The sequence below is a fragment of the Callospermophilus lateralis genome, chromosome 3, assembly GCF_048772815.1.
Source record: "Callospermophilus lateralis isolate mCalLat2 chromosome 3, mCalLat2.hap1, whole genome shotgun sequence".
Classification (NCBI taxonomy): Eukaryota; Metazoa; Chordata; class Mammalia; order Rodentia; family Sciuridae; genus Callospermophilus; species Callospermophilus lateralis.
Window position 1 is genome coordinate 96,864,214 of NC_135307.1, and position 21,498 is coordinate 96,885,711.

At 33.6% G+C, this 21,498-nt stretch overlaps 1 protein-coding gene across 5 annotated transcripts in view; it reads right to left on the bottom strand.

The window, feature by feature from the left end:
- Dmxl2 (Dmx like 2) overlaps window positions 1–21,498 on the bottom strand; it is a 146,974-nt gene that overhangs the window by 47,612 nt on the left and 77,864 nt on the right. For all 5 annotated transcript variants that reach the window (XM_076850786.2, XM_076850784.2, XM_076850787.2 and 2 more), the window contains exons 15-20: window positions 19,911–20,028; window positions 12,275–12,394; window positions 8,442–8,669; window positions 4,932–6,611; window positions 1,964–2,074; window positions 217–386 (exon numbers count right to left, since the gene is read on the bottom strand). In XM_076850786.2, the coding sequence (XP_076706901.1) occupies window positions 217–386; window positions 1,964–2,074; window positions 4,932–6,611; window positions 8,442–8,669; window positions 12,275–12,394; window positions 19,911–20,028 (2,427 nt within the window). The remainder of the gene's footprint in view (window positions 1–216; window positions 387–1,963; window positions 2,075–4,931; window positions 6,612–8,441; window positions 8,670–12,274; window positions 12,395–19,910; window positions 20,029–21,498) is intronic.

The following is a 21,498-nucleotide window of genomic DNA, read 5'->3' on the forward strand; positions in this document are numbered from 1 at the left end:
GGGTTCAACCCTCAGCACCACATAAAAATAAATAAATAAAATAAAGGTATTGTGTCCAACTACCACTAATACATATATATATATTATATATATAAAATTCTTAAGATATCCAGATGTACAAATTCATTCTTCATAACAATTTTTCAGCAAGATACTGATACTGTGTTTTTCCCTTTAAGACTTTTTAAACTTCAAAATCCAATGAAGCAAAGTTACCTTTTCAATGCATCTTCGAAGTGTGTTAATATTCCTCACCCACCATCCTATTCCCATTGCTCTTAACTCAGACCACTGAGGGTCTCCTCTTTGAATTGCTGGAATCATATTAATCAGTTCTTCCTCAGCCTCAGAATGAAAAGCCCAGGCAAAATGGCATGTAGAAACACCTAAATTGGAAATTTAAAATAATAACCTTCAGAACTATATAAAAAAAGAACAAAAACAATTTTTCCATAGTTATATATAAATGAAAGAATGAAAGGAAGTGTGTCATCATTCAGGATTTTATACTGTAAGTTTCTGAATATAAGATGAGAAACAGAAAACAGAAAACCCAAATCTCTTTAACTTTTTTCCTGAACGTAAGTGGGTTTCTTTCCCCCCATACAAAAATACAGGCACTAAAATGTATCATTGGAATGAAATGTATTTGAAGACTAAGCTATTCATACATATATCAAACTTATTATCAACAGTGAAAGTTTTGGTTCACTTGAAATTCAAGTGAAAGCATTTGGCCCAGGTGCCTGGCTGTTGTCTCACACTGCCACTGCCACTTCTTGTAAAATTAATGCAGCAAGTCTTAATATCCTTCAACACTGAATTTTGAAAACTATTTCATTATTCCCTCTGGCCAAGAAGCTAAGCCTAATTTTAAAGCAAGCTCTAAACGTCACAAGAGTTCCAGTGAACATCTGGGATAAATCTGGGATAAAGATGCCTTTCATGCCTTGATTAAAGCTGCCTAATACTGAAGCTATGGCAAAATTTTTCACACCCTCTGACTCAGGAATTCAACTGCTAGTAAACTAACAGAAGAATAAACAGAAATATGCATAAATACTTACATGCAAGGTTATAAGGTCATTCATTATAATGATAATTCAAATTTTAGAACCAACATAATCTAAATGTTTCAAAAATTTAAAAAGTTGGATAGATGAAATATAATTTAGACAGATGACAGAATATTAAATAGATATTTAAAATCATGTTTTCAAAGGACATTTATAGATAAAGGGTAAGCGCTATGGGTAACAGTAACAGTTCATCAAGCCTGGTATTTCAGGGCCCACAATACTAATGCATACTCTATGGCGCTTTGGGTTTCAAAAGAAATATAGTCTAATAAAAATGAGCCCTGAACAAGGAGTCTAAGTATATGTCTACTAATAAAGAGTCCTATATCCTACGTAGGTCACTCTAAATTCTATACTTTTTAATCTGTAAGTAAGAAGGTGATATGAATTCTTATGTCTCAAATCAGGGTGGGTGTATGGTAGCATGCCAGATTATATGCAAATCCACTGGATCAATATGGTAGATCTTCCTGAAACATCACTTTTACTTGCTGGCAACTTGGTACATGATGCTTATATTAAGATAAAAACAATAACAACATAAAAAGCAAAATCTATACAATTTTAAAAGAACAGACGCCAGACAAATTCAGAGCTACTCTATAGAGAGCCACTTTGGGTTATTATAACCCTGGAAAACTACATTTACTAAGTTACTACAATCTTAGTAAAGTCTCAAAAACTGAGCTACTTGCACAAAAGTCATAGGATAAAGCTGAAGGATACATAAGAAAATGTTAAGTACGTACTTAAGTGACAGATCCTAAGACCAGTGATAGGTGAACAAATAATCATACACTGGCTGATCATATACAAATATGAACACACTCACCACTTCAATACTAAATAAAAGTGTACAAAGGGTCAAACAATAAGTAGAATACCTTGATGAAGTAGCTGTACTCGGTATAAAGGAGGCAGTGATGTTAAAAGGCATGTGTGCAAGCGCATAGCTAACAAGTATCTCAAACCACATTCATCTAAGGTGTCTCTTCCTGTAATTTAAGTAGAATATATGTTTAAGGAAAAAGGAATTCAAAGGTCACAAACTGATTTTTTTAAAAGCTAAAAAATAAGCATTAAGTTCTGTATTAATAATTTACATAAAATACATAAGATACTTTCATTGTGCTCCTTTATGAACACTTTAATAACTTTATAAAGAACATATTTCTATAAAAAACATGTGAATACTAAAAAATGATTCAGGAATATAATAAAATATAACTGTAATGAGTTAGGTATAATTCATAAAAATACTTCCTACATGAAATCAGGTGAGATTTAAGGAGTTACATAACTATAGTGAAATTATCTATTACATAATTAAACAGGTAATATTTCCTGGGCTGTTTAGTTTGACTGAAATATGATACTTCTGAAGATTGAAATTTGATTCTCCAGACTACTTAGTATTACACAATTAAGATGAATTGATTCCACAAATTTACATATATAAATTTGATTCCACTTAGTCAAAAGTTGAAAAAGGTACACAAGTATGTCAAATTTAATCAAAACTATGGCTACTTCTGAATAACAGCAATGCAAAGGTATTGATAGCACCTAGACTAGTAACTAACACATAGGAAGTATTCAAAGAGTAAAGAATAAATATTATTTTCAAAAGAAAATAAAATTTTTTAAATTACTAAAGTTCCATCTCTGCTTCCCATTACCTATACTCATTCATCCATTTATTCATTCAACAAATTTAGCATCTACTACATGTGAGGCACAGTTTAGGTACTGGGGATTTAATAGTGAAAAAGGCAGAGTTAATACTCTCAGGAAGTTTACATTTTAGTAGAATAAGACAATAAACAAATAATATGTGGAAATTAATATTATGAATAGAAATAAAGCAGGATTGAGATATAAGGACTGCTGAAATAAAAAGGCTCTATTTTATTTAGTGTGGCCAGGAAGAATTTTCCAAAAAAATGAAATTTCAGCAGAACTCTGAGGATATAACAGAATGAACCATGCACACATGTGGAAGAGCACACTGCACAGAGTTATGCAAAGGAAACAGTAAGTGCAAAGACTTCAAGAAAGCAATGTGCTTATGTGTTTGTGGGACAGCAAGAAGGGGAAACATAGAAATGGAAATGACCCCAGACATGTGGGACCTTGCAGAAATCTAAAATGATCTTGACTTTTACTCTAACGTGACACATGGGAACCACTGGTATATATTAGGCAGAGGAGAGATTTAATGTATCTTGACTTCAAACAAATCACTGTCCTTTGTGAAGTACAGATTGAATTCACATAAATGAAGCAGTTAGGAGACTGTCAGTAACTAGGCAGGGCAACAGTGACTGCAGAGGTGATAAGAAATGATTGGATTCTGGATGTAAAAGAAATGACACCATTTGCCAATAGATTGGGTATAGGGTATGAGAGAAAGCAGAGTTACTAACATCTGTGTCTTCTCACCTCAATAAATGGAAGAATCCAATTACTTAGAATCCTTATACTGAGATGTGCAATTCATTTAATCTCTGATTTTCAATTTCTTGCCTGTGAAATGGAGACATTCATTCCTGCCTTATCTCCCTCACAGATGTCTACTGTGACCAGGATAAGCTATTGCTTATATTCCTAGCCAATGATACAGTTTGTGTCAGAAAATTTAAACTATTTTCCATGGATTATGGCATGCCTTCTTAATACCCCAGAGTGAAAACTAATACATATTACCAAAGGTTTACTCTGGGAAGAACCTCACTCAATTGCACATAACCTCACAATTTAAAAGGTTTTTTTTTTCCTTCTAACACAGTGAAAAAATAGGTCATAGAAAAAATCCTTTAAGGTCTCCTGTTATTTTAATCGCCTAAAGGGAAATACTGGGGACACATGCAAGGGTGTAAATCTATATAAAGAGAGATTTTCTAACTGGCTTTGAGAAGAAGTGATTTTTCACTAGAAATCTCATGAAGTAGTTAAAAACAGAGTACCAGCTTGGAAGCAACACCCTTTACCTATGAACTCCATTTCTCCCACTTAATGTCTAGGTGATCTTAGATGAGTCAAATTCCTAGGGATCAGTGTCTTTATCTATAAAGTTAAATACAATTGTAGCCACCTACCTACTATAAAATTATTATGGTAATTAAATGGGATAAAACACACAGTAATTGGTGTTACTGGCACATAGTAATTTCTCATTCCTCTACAATATTGAATGAATGAATGAATGAATGAATGAAGATCAATAATTTTTTGTTTCCTTTGCTAATGTCACCATTTCAGTCAACATAATTACCTTCAAGTAGCTGCATAGAAGAGAATAAAATCCAGTTTCAAAAGACAACTGCAAATTTTCTAGTTTCAGAATAATCACACAAAATAATATTAAATGTCTAAAAACTTCTTTCTTAAGTCAACATTTGTAGAAAATTACATAACTATAAAAGTTATTTGTGTTTAGTAATGGGAAGATAAATTGAGTCAATGAGATCCCAGAAGACTCATGATTTGATGGCAAAATTAACAACTGGGTCATTATTATCACGCAATGGAAAAAAAAAAACACAAGAGGTATTAATCTTAAAAAAAAAAAAAAGCAAAAGAGTCTATATTCAAAATTACACAAAAGTTTTCGGTGTAAGAACGTGTGTGAAAATGCCTATACATATCACAAATTCAGTTGCATACGTGTCAGTGATAGCCTGATTCAGCTGTCTTTTATCTTTCAACTAAGCATATTATATAGTAATAATTGTCTATTAGGGAGACCTTTTCCCTACAAGGTTTGAAAGAAAGACCATAATTCAATATGTGAATCATTATACAAATAATGCAACTTTATAACTTTATAAAATTTTCTTAAAGACTATTTACCTGAGTAATTCTTATCTCTGTTTTCATCGAGTTCAGTACTGGAGGTAGCCACTGTATCAGCCAATGCTACAAGGAACATCTGCTCCAAACGGGTAAGGCCTGGCAGACTTGAGTGCATAAGATGACTTGAAAGTACCCTAGCATGCTCCTGGCCAAAGTAAGCTGGTCCATATTGAGAAAGATTTATAACTTTTGATTTGCTTTCTCTCTTTTCTGGCTCTAACTCAATATCATCTGTTGTTATATCCTGGATTTGGAACAGCTCGGAATATTGATTCTCTGGTTGACTATCGGTATGATCTTCAAAGTTCTGTGGCATTTTTGTACTTTCTTCTGAAATTCTGTAGGATGTATCCTGATCTGCAGCAAGCAATGCATATAGCGGTAATGGAGGAATAGAATCTATCTCAGTATAATCTCGAGTACCGTCTTTCCCTATGGTGACTGTATCCTTTGCTGTACTGCCACTTACACTAATGGTTCGAGAAAGATGCCGCTTAGTTCCTTCTCCAGCATCAGGATCTCTAACTATTGCAACTTCACCTGCAATACATTTTACTAAATGAGAGAGAATGGCTTTAGCCCTTCGAACTTTACCTAAATCCATTAATTCTAATAGCTGAGTTGGATGATACTGTGGAAGAGTAGGGGAAAGTACATGTGCAGCCTCAAATAAGCCACCATCTTGAACTACAGTTGGTGAGCAAAAAACATCATCAGCAATAGTTGTTCCTTCAACAATACTTTTTCTTGACAACATGTTAGCTTTAAAGGCAGAATGATCTTGTACTGCTGTCTCTTCTGCAATAGGACTATCAGCTTCGGGGTCTCCAAATTTGACAGCATGCTTCCACTGGGCATATACATGCATTTCACAATCCATTCCCACCACCAATATCCCATCTCTTACCCAAGAAAGAGAAACAGGCAGTGAAGGTGTACCATCAACAGAAGACACCAAGTCTATAGATCTAAGAAGAACCCATCTTGACCTAACTCCTTGCTTGATACTACCACCTAGTGGTAAAGTAATGACAGCTACTCCATCCTTACTATTGGTTTGCTCAGTCACAATTCCTGAAAGCCTCCCATACATGAAGATATTAGCGCCAACCCCCACCGTGAGAATGTGGGAGCCATCTTCTTTTGACACCCAGTCCAAATGTACTAAATGCTTGATATTTGGAATAAGATATCTATCCTTGCTTAAAAGTGCATCTGATTTGCTGTACACAAACAGATTACTATCGACACTGACCCTTGAATCAAGTACACTCCCAACCTTAACCAAATCATCAAGATGAATTGTTTGTTCCAAAACCCATTCTGACCCACCCGTAGATTCACATTCAAATATACAAACATGCATGGAAAATTCTTTAGAAACAAAACCATTGTGCTGGACAGGTTGCTTATAAGCTACTGCAAGGCGACCTGTGTATGAACAACTAACAGCAACTGGTCTTCCCACAATGCTCACTGTACTGCTATTATCTTCTCCTTCATCATTCATTAGGGGCCATCTTCTCCAATGATAGGTTTCTTTCTCATTGTTTGTATTATTTGATGGGTTTGTTTCCATACAACATTTCCAGAAGCGTACTTTATTGTCAGAACAAGTTGTAACCACTAAATAAGGTGCAAGGCATACTGGATAAATTGAAGAGGAACTCAGATGACCTTAAAAACAAAAAGCAGACAGTTACAATACTAGAACCACAAAATAAAATGCTAATAATAAAATTCTAAAATGTCATAAATTAAAAGCCACTATGGGCTTCTTCAGAGTAACTCTGCCATCCCCCCACCTAAATAGTGTCCTACACTAAATGTCCATTCATTGGCCAAGATATCTATAGAAGTCTTGAACAATTGATAAAATAAAAATATGCAAAAATAATCACAAAATTTGTTTTTAGGTAATTATGTTTAAATGAAGTAAACAAAATAAAACTCAAAACCAAAAAAAAAAAAAAAAGTCAACCCTTAATCAATAAATGTATTATTTGCCAGAATTTATGTATTTTTTTCACCAAAACATGCCTCACTGGACTTTCACTCTCTCTATTTTATCACTTTCATCATAGAAGCATAAGTGGTCACTGCAATTTGTCCATCAAATGTGCCAAACCTGCCCTCAAATAATCCAGACCCTAGATTTACGCCTTCCATTAATTTTTTTTCAGACTAAACATATCAATGGAGATCTCTCCCTCTCCCTCTTCTCCTTCCCCCACCTTACCAGTGTTCACTTTAAACACTGAACCAGAAATCTCACTTATCCCAGACTGTCAAAAACTAACACTAGCCACCTATAGTACAATATAAGGTGTAATTTTGAGGTCAGAAAGCCAGGTTTAGATTTCATTCCATTAATAACTCCAAAAGAGTGAAAAAGACATTTAAACATCTAAGCCTGTTCCATCTAAATAACAGGGAAGAGTTATTGTCTCCCTTGGAATATTATTATCAATAAGACATCTGAAAACATTGTATAAAGCCCCTGCAAAATATAGATTACTATAACAAGCTCCAATAAACTTATGAGAGTATATCCCAAACCTTGAAAATATTTTGAAAGATTAAGAAATTCATCTAGATCTATATCCACCACAAAAAAACATAATAAATTCTTCTCAAGGTTATCTGTCAGTTGTGAATGCAAACCTCTTTTAGGAATAAGAAAATGCCCATACTCAATACCCCCAGTAATTGGAAGAGTGTTGAACCTCCAATTTGGGTTCCCTAAAAACACTATTTTAGAGCTCCTTAATTAGAATTCCCTAAGTGGCAGATCATTTTAAATATAGCTTCTAGTCCTGTCCTCCAAATGATCTCATCCATCTTGCTAAATTCAATATCATTTTAAGCCAAATGATAGCCTTTATCCTACATTTTCCCCCCAAAGTATTCATCAGCCCTCATTCAAACATACTTAATAAAAGTGAGACATGACTATATGAAGTCTTAAAAATAAAACTTCAGCAATTCATACATGAATACATTTGTTCTTTGAAATTTTACTATCATAGCTTCCAAAGTATAGACAGAATACTTCAAATTAAAATATTTACACATTTTCTGTCCAGTTAACATTTATCACAAAAACAACAACAATAATAATAATAAATATTACCACTACTACTAGTACTATTACTACTAACACCAGGGATGAACCCAGGGACACTTAAACTCTAAGCCACATCCACAGCCCTTTTTAATTTTTTTCAGTTTGAGACAGGGTCTTGCTAAGGTGCTTAGGGCCTAAGTTGCTGAAACTGGCTTTGAACTCGCAATCTTTCTGCTTCAGCCTGCCAAGCTGCTGGGATTACAGGCTTGCGCCATCATCCCTGGCCTCAAGAAATTATTTCTAATGAACACGTTTCTAAATAGATGTATCATTGTTATAAAACAAATATTTATTTCAATGTCTACACAGCACATGCTTCAGAAGAGTGCATCTACTTTATTAGTTTAAGCTATAATTGCTCAATCTTAAAAATACCTTACCTGCTGAAGGTGTTGCTCTTATCACTTCAACTGCTTCTGGGAGATCAAGAGGTTGACTATATACCAGTCTAGAACTCAGAATAAGTTTACTAGCAGTTTGAAGATTGGCAATTGATGAAGAATGTGGCATGGGGCTCATGCTAGGGGAAGTTTCTGGAGATGAGTCCACATTCTTCTGTCCAGGGACTGAAAGTAGATTTTCAGATGAAATAGTTTCTGAAGCTTTGGCTTTGAAAAGAAATTATAAATTTATGAAATGTATCACCATCACTAGACACATAAGCTATAATAATATTTTATTATTATTTAAGAACTATGTCTTCTTAGAAGTACTTCTTAGGAAACAAGGCCAATTTTCAGATTTTTTCTTGGTCTCCTTAATAAATACATATATTCTGAAGCTACTTTATTCCTTAGCGTCACCAACTCCTTTGCAGGGAAACTTTCAGGTGAAAACCATAACAATGAAGAGCTGGAAATAAACCTTTAATTATGTAGCCCAGTGTTAGAAACCTTCAAAACTTGAGGCATTTGTTAACATACAAATTCTCAGGTCTAACCATAAAGATACTGATTCCATTGATTTGGGGTAGATCCCAATTACTTGTATTTCTAATTAGCAGACTAGCTTTTTCTTGCAAAAATGAATCATGGATCAAACTTTTAGAAATAACAGTATATTGCCTCAGATAAATAAATTTAAACTTGAATAGCTCATATAATTAGGTAGTAGCAAAGACAACACTCTGGAATGCCATTCTCTTAACTATCAAGTGCTCAAACAAGATAATGATTTCAAGAACAAATACCAAAAAAAAATTCCAAACATATTAAAATAATATTAGTTAACTGTCATTTTATAAGGTATGTTAACCTTAATTTTCTTCCAAAGAGTTTCCATATCAAGAGTGAAGGATAAATCTCTAAGCAGATTCAGTTATCTGTGTTTCCGTAATAGGTGAGAGATACTTCACATTATTTTTTTATGTGTCTCTTTCCCCCTTAACAGACTGAACATATCAAGGGCAGGGATAATTTCTCATTGCTTTGTACATCTCAAGGAGTACCAGGACATTTCAAGAGATAATCTCCGTGTGCTTCTGTGAATGCTAAACATGTCAGTCTATCTTACAATGGCAGGTCAATCAATAAAAGTTACGAAAACGTTTTTCAAAAATGGAATCAGATTATAGGCATGCATCAGTCATCAAAATATAGGAGTCCCAGTCCTGGTTATGTCACTAACTAGATGTAATTCCTTAAGCAAGGCACATCACCATCTCTAGCTATTTTCTCATCCACAAAGTAAAATTGAACTACATCATTTCTCTTCCTATAAACCAGGCAATTGTCTACTGTATATCTCATGCTATGAAAGAAAATATGAGCAAGAAAAAAGCAAAGATTTCAGAGCTGGGAAGGCCTGATTTTGAAATGAAACTTGGTTATATACTAAGTATATAATGAATGGAACTTGGTTAATCCACTTACCCTTACTCCATTAGTAAATGGAGATAATATCTATTTCACATATGCAAAGAACCAATCTCAGTGCCTGGCATCCAGAAAGTACAACATATTTCCTTCCCCCAATTAAATTTAAGCCAATCATTTCATTCAGTCATAGTATAGACAACACACTGGTAATTTCAAGTTTTAGCCGTGAATGGAAGTACACATTATGTTCAACCTGCAGTGAATGTCAGAATCAAAGATAGGTGCTTCCTGTCAGAGTTGAAGAGAACATATTTGTTTGCTTCTACTATAATCTCAATGCCTATGAGCTCATACAAAACAGGGTAGGCAAGCAACTCTAACACTAATCCTGGCTTTAGGGCAACAAAAGTGGGATGCTCCCCCTCACAGATTGGCAACAGAAGGTATCCCATGGTTTTTAAACCAAGTATCTGTAACTACCTCTGAAAATCTCTTCAAAGGCATCCCTGGCTCTGCACTCAATTCTACAAAATATCACATTCTCTGTGAGATAAAAATCTCTTCCTGACCAACTAGTTTTATATTCCTCAGTCTCGCATCTCTGTGAAACAACATATAATGCCAAAAATTTACTTGAAAGACTTTGAAAGATTTTTAAAAATTTCTGATGCCTCAAAACTAGATCCAACTAGGCACATGTCAAAGTTCTATTGAATTATTTGGCTCTTCTAACGACAATTCATGGCCCAGTTAGTTATGTGATAATGTGCAATATAAAAGGAATAAAAAAATACATATCATTGGTTCACTACATTAACTGCTTAATAGATGAATACTGGTTAAATTACATAATTAACAGAAACAATACAATTTATTTACAAATTTTAAATATTTTTAGTTAACTAGTATAGAGCAGATTCAGTTTGAAAAAGAAATAAAAAATGTTTCAGGTAATATATATGTCAACTGACATGATTTGAACATTATACATTATATACAGGTATTGAAATGCCATACTGTGCTCCATAAACATGTCTAACTACTATGTGTCAATTAAAAATAAAAATATATTTTTAAATAAAAATGAATAATGATAAATAAATATTAGTATCTTTTTTTAAAGGTAGATTCAGTTGATATGGCTATTCATGCAATTCTTTAATAATTATCTCTCAAAAAGTAAAATTGTTTTGTTTTTTTTTTTTAAAACAAAGAATCTGGGCTGTGAGTGTAGCTCAGTGGTAGAGCATTTGCCCAGAATGTAAAAGGCCCTAAGTTCAATTCCCAGCACTGAAAAATAAGAATGAGAAAAGAAAAGGTCTATGATCAAGCCAGGCACAGTAGTACATGCCTATAATTCCAGCAACTCAGGAGGCCAAGGTGGGAGGATCACAAGTTCAAGTTCAACCCCAGCCTCAGCAACTTAGCAAGAACCTGTCTCAAAATAAAAAAGTTAAAAGGGCTAGGGATGTACGTTATTGGTATCGTGCCCCCTGGTTCAATCCCCAGTACCAAAAACCAAAAACAACAAAAGAGAAAAGGTCAATGATTAATTTCTTTGCCTCATACTACAGATTTCATAATTTATTAAGAGATTAAGCTGAATGTGTATAGCAGAAATATGGATGAAGTAATTTACTATTCACATTGAAGAATTTCCTAACATTCTCCAAAATCATTCTGCTTATAAGTTTCAGGTGCTCTATCATAGTTTATCAAATAGTAAAATAAAGATGCTAATGTTGTTATACACTCTATCAGATGGCAATGTGCACTATCAACAAAAAGTAGAATATTAATTCTGCAGACAACATCTTGAAAAAGAATTATAGTAGACATTCAATAAAGATTAATTGAAAAAATTATTTTCAATGTGTAATATGCTCATAATTGGTTTGATTTTAGGATTTCCCTATTTTATAATAACCTTGAATTAAGAGTTTAGTAGATACATGTATGTGTGTGTGTGTATGTGTATTTTAGGGGGAAAGGGGAGCTAGGGATTGAATCCAGGGGCCTTTTACCACCTAGCTACAAAGTCCTCTTTTTTTTGCAGAGATAATCGCTTTATGGAATAAGGCTCTGTTAATGGTACAGCTTGATGTTTAACATTTGTTCATTTGAATTATAATTATTTTTACATGATTGCAAGGAGGCTACAGCTCAAACCAAAAGTAGTTTTAAACTAAACTGTCTTCATTTTCACAAAGTCCTTTTTTATTCTTGAGACAAGGTTTTTCTAAGTTGCTGGGGATGGCCTCAAACTTGAGATCCTTCTACCTCAGTCTCTCAAATTGCTGGGATTATAGACATGCACCACCACACCCAGCAAGCATATTCTATAAAGTGAATTGATTTCACATCATCTCTGTATAAACTGTAATATAATTACTTACCTAAACACGCCTGTACAGATTTAAGATGAAGGTGCCACATATGGAGAATAGAGTAATTATTGCTGTCCTTTTCAATTACTACTAGAAAAAACTTTTCTGAAAATGGTGGTGGACGATACCCTATTATTCAAAGGGAAACAATAATTAAATTAACGTGTTTCATAAGGTTAAAAAACATTTTTTAAAAGCTAAAAACATCACATGCATGGAAGTTGGGAAGAAAAAGGAATGCTACAGTTTGAATATGATCTGTCCCCTCCCACAAACTCATGCTGAAATTTAATTTCCATTGTGAGATATTAAGAAACTGAAAATATAATTTGAGTATAGTGTTTAGAGGTGGGCTTTGGGAGACAGGATTAAATATGATCATCAGAGTCGAGCCTCCATAATTGAATACTGTGACATTTTAAGAAGAGGGAGAAAAATCACATGCAAACACTCCTTATCTCTCCCCAAATGATACCCTGAGCTGCCTCAGAATTCTTCTAGCAAGGAGGCCATCATCAGATACAGCCTCTCAACCTTGGCCAGAACTGTGAGCCAAAATAAATGTCATTTTTTTAAAACATAATTTACCAGGTCTGTGGTATTGTATTATTGGGCAACAGAAAAAAAAAAAAGACTAATACAAGGAAAAATAGATTTTTAGAATTTTTATACCATTTTTTTTGCTATTGGGTTCCTATCAAAGACTAATGAGATTATGTCAAAAGTACACAAAAGCCAACACAAAGGGAAACCCAAGAAGGAACAATCTTTGATGTTCAAAGAATCAAAGAATAAAAATGAATATAATTTATTAAAACGTATTGATCATACTTAAAAAAAGAGTTCATCAAAATACTGAGAGAGAGAGACACATAAAGCAAGAAAGAAAAGGAAGGAACAGGAGAAGGACAGAAAAGAGAGGAGAGAAACCAAACACATAAGAGCACAAGCTAGCCTCAAACAAAGCCCCCTCAAGTAACTGGGGCATTGATTCCTTTTTGAAAAATTTGCAATTAAAAGGAAAGAACGAAATAACATTTAACCTACCTTTCCTGTATGAAAATAGCATTTTTAAAATTAAAAGTAATTGGGGGAGGGGTAGCAGTGAAGGGACACAGAAACTTTGTAAGCGTAATTTCCCCACTGACAATTATATTCTTCATAAATGAAAATTAGATCTCCACAGGACAATAAAAACTTTCTTTTACATTGAAAACTCATGATGACAACTCATTGGCAATGAACTTGTTAGAGCTCAAATTGTGGTTTCTAACTAACATTCCTTATTAAAAGGAACAGTATAAAGGATAACTATATTCTTACAAAGGATATCTAAAAGATAAGCCTGAGATATCTTCTTTCTAAAAGAATGTAAGTTATCAGAATAATGAAGATGAGACAAAAGGAGTCAGAACAAACCTGAAGAGGTATACCAGTCTAGTATAGTAGGCAATGAGCATTTTAAAGAATAATGATTGCAAACTAATTGAAATGTGCTAAGTACATTAAAATCCATAAGTTATATGAATACTTCTCTGTATATTATCATTCAATAAGGGGCTTTTTAAAAATAGATTCATAATGATATTAAAAACACAAAGAAAGCCAAACAACAAGAAATTCATCATTACACTAGGGTTAATTAGAGCACAAACTTCTTATTCTAAAATTGTCAAAGGGAAGGAACTAAGCACATGTTTTTTTCTCTAAAATAATTCTGTTTTCCAGAGTAATTAAATAGCACTAGTTGATAAGGGAATGTTTTTCTTTACAGATGTTTGCAAACTAATAATTAAACAAGAACTGATAAAAATAGAAAATCATAATTTTTCAATCCCTAATGAAATGACTAATTTTAAGTAACTAATTTTTAAATATTCAATAGAAGAAACCAAGTTGGAACAAGAAATACAACATCACCTAGGAAATTGAACCTACATATAATCAAATCTCCAGAGTTAGCCTCCACTTTATAGGAAATACAGTAGACAAGAAAAAAATTCAAATGACATCGCAAGTAGTCAAACAAGTTCCTAATAAAGTAAAGCCAATCTACTAGAAAGCAATGCTTAAATAAAGTTAGTATTTTTCTTTATTTCTTCTGCCTTTTCCAAATCAGGCCAAAAGATTTTCTCACTGCTTTCTTGGTTTTCCTTTAGTCATTTAGGTTTGTACTATATGAGTCTATATAAATGCCATATTTTCATCTGTAGGAATAATATGATTAATTTGAATACTTCTTCAACTCTAAGTGACATAATCTCACTTAAAAAAGAAACTTGTTGGAAAAGATATTTAAAAATTGAACCCAGATAAAGATTAAAATATACAAAAAAGCAAATTTTAAATCTATAAAGCAGTGCTGTTATGCTGCAGTGATAATACAATAAACCTGAGTGTGACAACAACTTATAAATAAGAAGAATTCTGATTTATAAAAACAGATGCATGAAAGAAAAAAATTCTAGTCTGAGGGTAAAAAGATATTTGAGCTCAGCTTCATAGAAGACAGGACCTCATTCAAACGTTCTTCTATAGAAAAAAAAAATTATCTGCACAAATTCAGTAGAAAGTTTCTTAGATGTCTATACATAATTCTGTGATAAAGACCATACTAAGGAAATTAAATATGTTCATCTAGACACTCATAGTATATGACCAAATGAGATATAGTATACGGAAACTCTTTGTTAACTAAAAATGTGTTCATCAAATAAAATTAATTCTTAAAATGGGATATGTTTTTTCATTCAATAGAACATGACAGTTTTATAACTACAAACTTATAACTTCTAAAAGAAATATTTTGTCAGATGCGGTGGCATATGCCTGTAATCCCAGCAGCGCAAGAGGCTGAGGCAGGAGGATCGCAAGTTCAAAGTCAACTTCAGCAAAAGCGAGATACTAAGCAATTCAGTGAGACCCTGTCTCTAAATAAAATACAAAATAGGGTTAGGGATGTTGGCTCTGTGGTGGAGTGCCTTTGAGTTCAATCACGGGTACCCAAAATAAACGAATGAATGAATGAATTAATTAATTAATTAATTTAAGCTGAAACTAAATACAATGTTGTTTTTGAAGGTTCTTATGAAAAAATAACTTTCTTTCACAAAAAGGAAAAAGAAATACTACACTTCAAAGGGGAAAACCGAGATAGTACTTTTAACTCACATGTCCATGAAGTTTCTGGTATAACATGCAACATAATGCCTTACTTCATTTATCATTGTCCTGTGGCAATTTACTGGGAACATAATGAAACCTCTATCTGAATTAACTGGTCTCTTCATGATACCATAGGGAATTTACTACCAATCAAACAACTAATTACAGAGTTGAACAAAGTCACCTTTTAAAATAAATTGAGTTTCATAAATACCATTTCTTGGCAAAAGTCTATGACACCTATGAACTGTCTTTCTAAATGTAAGTTTTGCCCACATGTTGCATTCATCCACAAACAAGCAATTTTTTTCATGTTTTAAAAATATTTAATAAAATGAGACCCTTGAGTGAATAAAAACAAGTAGGCAAATCTCATGCAAAATAAGACCCAATACAGAAATACTGCAGAATGATGATGATTGATTTGTATCTTTTGATTATTTATGAAGTTCTTTCTGCTTCACTGCTTTCATAATCAGACAGAAAAAGCCTTGGTTACGTTTCTTTTTTAAGTGAGATTATGTCACTTAGAGTTGAAGAAGTATTCAAATTAATCATATTATTCCTACAGATGAAAATATGGCATTTATATAGACTCATATAGTACAAACCTAAATGACTTTTCTATTAGTCTGGGTCCAGGACCACCTTAGAGGGGGAAAAGAAAATTAATATGCTGCTTAGTGGGGTTCATGTTCATCTTTCCACAGTGCTTGTAATCCCACCATTAGTACTGTGATGTTTTACACTTGGGTTGTATTAAGAATCTTAACCTAGAAGTTGGTTAGAGGGGTAATACATTAATATGATGTTTTTAACCTTGAGATCTATTGTACTGCTCCCATTAGTTTAAAAGATTCTTCCCAGCCAGGTGGTGGAACAGTTTGTAATCAAAGAGTTGAGAATGAAGAGGGTGAAAAAAGAAATTTAGGGGCAAGAGGAAAGCTGCTGAGATAAGAAAATGGGGAAAATTAAGCTTATGTAGAAGAAGAAATAGAAGATTACAGGAGCAAATCTACATATTTACTACATGTAATGTTTTTACATTTTTAATTGTTTTTATAGGGTCACTCCTGCTGCTAGTAATTACTTGGATTGGAGGCACAACAATTTTTGGTGGCAAATTTCCACCCTATTTTAATGGAAAAAATTGATGCAAATAGATGTTTGCTAGAACTACAAATAACTTTATACCCATGGAAGCTCTTGAAGAAAACCTACTTCATATTCCCTCTCCACATCCAGGTTTTACAGATAAGTTGCAGAGGCTCATTCAAGTTAAGTAACTTACTATCAGTCATACAGACTTATCCTGAAGTGGCCAAAATCATGACAAGGAAGATTTTCTAATTCTTAGTTTAGTGCAGTTTGTGGTTTGTCTTTTTATGTAGTTTTTCAGAGTAAGGGGGAATATTTTAGTTTGTTGCATACATTATTAATGATTTATCTCAATCTGGATTAATTTTTTTTATATAATTCTTAAAGGCACTCTACATGATCCATGAATAAAGACACCTACTTTTAACACCATATAGCTATGCCTTTCCCTTTCTGGGGATTGTTAGATGTTTACTGCTGCAAGGTAGGCAAATTCATGGCCTCAGATTATATAAATGATTAAGATACTTACTACTTTTATTTTTAAAATGTACCACAAGCATTATTAAGAATTGAGAGTAACAAAGAAGTGGCCTTTGTAAAAATTCTTCTGTAAAAGGGTGACTAATAATTACCTAAAAGATGACAAATTAATGGTCCACCTATCTGTAATTCTTTGTGTAAACATTGGTTTATCTGGTCTTCTTTCTAAATTGACTCTTTCTTTCTTAAGAAATGGATAGCTTGATGGCTTGCAATTTAACTAGAAGAGTTGGTTTCAAACGTCTGTCAGCTGGATCCACTTTTGACAAGTAAACTTATGAGGTACTCCAGTATTTAAAACAGATGTAAGGAAAGTTGGTTGGGAAGAACAGCATGTGCCTTTTTCATCCTTTATTTAGTTCCATATATTTTTCAACAAGTATCCAATAGACATCTTGATCACTTTAGGACTTTGACAAAGGCCAGCAGAAATACTTTTAAATTTAAAAAAATTATTATCTATCCTAAAGAGTAATAAGTACTTTAAAAAAATTACCCCATGTTAAATATGTTAACACTGGAATATTTTTAACTTTCATCTGTCAGAACTGACAGATATATCTGGTGTTCCCAAGGGCTTGAGCTGGCTCTTTACCGAAAAGATTTAAATGCTCCTGGATTTCCAAAATGGCAAAAGAGGAAAATTTTTATGTTGTAAATGTTTTTCTGTTTTGCTGTGTCGGTGGATACTCATCTGAATCAAATGTAGAGAAAGTAGTGAAGTTATGCTTCTAGTAAACACTTCTTGGGCTTCCCCTTGAAGAGTTAAAATATGGTCATGCAATGAGAGTTATAAGATGAAATTGTTAACAAGAGGAACAATGTGCTCATTTTCTACATTTGTATACAAATATAAATAGTTAGTTCTTCATATCTTTGGAGATGATTTACCAGAACCTCAATCCACTGACTAAACTTGCAAAAAACTTGGGGCTGGAGTTATGGCTCAGCAGTAGAGCACTCACCTCGACATGTGCAAGGCCCTGGGTTTGATCCTCAGTACCACATATAAATAAATAAAGTTATTGTGTCCAACTACAACTACAAAAAATAAATATTTAAAAAAACTTTTAAAAAATAACAATTCAGGGCTGGGGATGTGGCTCAAGCGGTAGCACGGTCGCCTGGCGTGCGCAGGACACTGGGTTCAATCCTCAACACCACATAAAAATAAAATAAAGATATTGTGTCTACCTAAAACTAAATAAATAAATATTTTTTAAAGTGATGATGAAAAAAATAATAACAATTCAGAGGTCAAAATTACAGGATGCTTTATCTCTAAACTGTTAGTTACTATTGCGTTTATTACTCTAATAGGGTAGCAATATCTCAGAAATAAATGTTACTTTTAAAAACAATTTCTTATTATTTATATATGGAATATATAAAATACGGAAATTGACTCTCATACATATTTGCTACTAAGTTTACTTACATCCTTTCTGAACAACTGGGACACATATTAACAACCTAAAATATTGCCCCAGAAACACAAGGAATACAATGATCATAAAGGACGCTGTTGAAAACTGCAAGTAAAGTTAGATGGGACACAGGAAGTAAAGGTAACAAATATTTTTCCTGAATACCCCAGGCATCATAAACTAGCAATCTTTATTATTTCCAAAATGGAAGGCCCACCATCCATAATTTCCCCTTCTTGAACATGCACATGTCACTTACAACTCAGTATTTCATATTGAAGAAATTATTTTTCCTATTTTAGTTATTTTTAAAACCAAATCATAGTTGTATTCTTTTTAGATAAAGTGGGGAAGGAAGTGGAACAGTATTTTCTGTTCATATTCCCTAAGAGGGTTGGGAAAGTCCCAAGTTCTTTCTAATGCTTAAATTCTCTTTTGAGCAAAGACAAATCTATCATAAGACCTACCTCATTCTTATAGGTAAAAGGGAAAGCCTAAAATTATAAAAACCACAGTATCTAGAACTCTTGTTTTTTTTTTTTACCTTGTACATCATGACTAATTTTTTTTTATATATTTACTCTAATTTGTTATATATGACAGCAGAATGCATTTCAATTCATAGTACACATATAGAGCACAACTGTTCACGTCTCCAGTTATATACAAAGTAGAGTCATACCATTTGTGTCTTCATAAATGTACTCAGGGTAATGATATCCATCTCATTCCACCATCTTTCCTACCCTCCTCCGCCCCCTCTCTTCCCCTCCCTCCTCTTTGCCCTATCTAAAGTTCCTCCATTCCTCCCATGCTCCCCCACCATCCCCATTATGGATCAGCATCCACATATCAGAGAAAACATTCGGCATTTGTTTTGGGGGATTGGCTTATTACTTCACTTAGAATGATATTCTCCAACTCCATCCAATTACTTGCAAATGCCATGATTTTATTCTCTTTTAATGCTGAGTAACATTCCATTGTGTATATATAAAACACAGTTTCTTTATCCATTCATCTACTGAAGGGCATCTAGGTTGGTTCCATAATTTAGCTATTGTGAATTGTGCTGCTATAAACACTGATGTGGCTGCATTACTATAGTATGCTGCACAAACAAGCAATTTTAACAGAACTAACAGACATATCTGCCAAAAGTTGTAAAAGCAATGACTTTGGAAGATCCATACTCAATAAAGCTTAGAGGGTTTTGTTTGTTTGTTTGTTTTAAAGATTAAGGTAAGTATACTCAGGTTCATCTTTAAAAGTACTCTGTGGGGGTTGGGAATATAGATCAGTTATACAGTGCTTGCCTAGCATGCCTGAAAGCCCTGGTTTCAATCTCAGCAAAACACACACACACACACACACACACACACACACACACACATATACACACACACAAGTACCTTGTGATGGCTGAAAAAATATTTCTGATTCCTTTTTCTCTATATCTTCCTTGTGTGGTTTATATCCTATAATGAAGTCTTCTTGAAATACATGAAGCAACTGTGTATTTGAGCCACACTACGAATATGGGAGAAAAAAAAAAACAGTTTTCATCTTTGAAATTCCCTATCTCCCACCCACCACTTCCCCAACACAAATATAGAAGAAATAAATCTTTCTAGTAATTTCTATTCTTAATCTACTGACTAAGGCGCAAAAAAGCAACAGAAAAAATCATTAAAATTACCCTGGTCAGAGAAAAATTACATTCAAAGATGTCACAGTCAATAGCAGAACAGAAGAGCTCTGGTAAAAATAGATCAACAAATTTGCTTCTTAAAAAGAAAAAAAAAAAAAAACCTCACAACCCATAGTGAAGTGGAATCTGCACCCCAAAAACAACAGTCTCATGACTGGCTGGAGAGGGCTATGCTAACTACATAAGGCTCACTAAACTAGTACAGAAATAATAGTTTTTCCAATTCCACCTGAGAACAACAAAAATAAATAAGCAAAAACCTCAGAAAGGTCCTCAAAATACCCCTTCAACCTATCTCGTGGGAATGATGCAGGATCCTATTAATAGCCAGTGGGATGACATACCTCTAAAGAAACATATTTACTATAAGTAAGGAGGATTGCTGCTAGGCTACATGATCACAGTTTGGGGACTACATTGTGAAAAGATAATCATAAAGGGCTATGCAGAATCACAAAGGTGAGCTGAAATTCAAGGAAAAGGCTAGACCCAAACAAAAGCATATTGCGAATGTGTGTCAAGACAATTAGATGGCTGCCCCACAGATTTTAAAGAAAGGGAAGCAGCTATGATTGTGTTGGCACTGGATGAAGTAAGTTATGATTTTAGAAAAAAAAAGGAAAATCAGCCTCCTTACATAGAAAGAAATAAAAGAATATAATATTAGGTTGTACCACAAAGATTTTATGAAAGTTAAAGGGTGTTTTTATGTCTTTCCAGGTAGAAACATAAAAACTCTCTTTGCATTCAAAATATCAAAGGATACCTTCTCAAGTAAAAAAGAATAAATGAGGGGCTAGACTTGTGACTCAGTGGTAGAGTGCTTGCCTGGCATGTGTGAAGCTCTGGTTTGATTCTTAGCACCACATATAAGTAAATAAATAAAATAAAGGTCCATTGACAACTAAAAATATTTTTGAAAGAAAGAAAGGAAGGAAGGAAGGAAGGAAGGAAGGAAGGAAGGAAGGGAGGGAGGGAGGGAGGGAGGGGAAGGGTGGTATCTTCATGGATACAGAAATCATAGAACATAGTGGGAACAAATAGAGAATGAATTTTAAACTTTGTCATATAAGCCTGTCATTTTATCAGTGCTTGCAGTTTACCACCATTGTGTTAAGAACAGCCTAAGCTGACAGGAAATAAATCAAGAGTAAGTATGAAGTAAAAAGAATACTAGGTCAGACTCATGGTAAAAAGTGCAGAGGGACCAAAGTAGGGGATAAACTCAACATCCAGTTCATTAAAAATTAAGATATCAATGGGAAAGAAGACAACACCCTTCTTCCAGG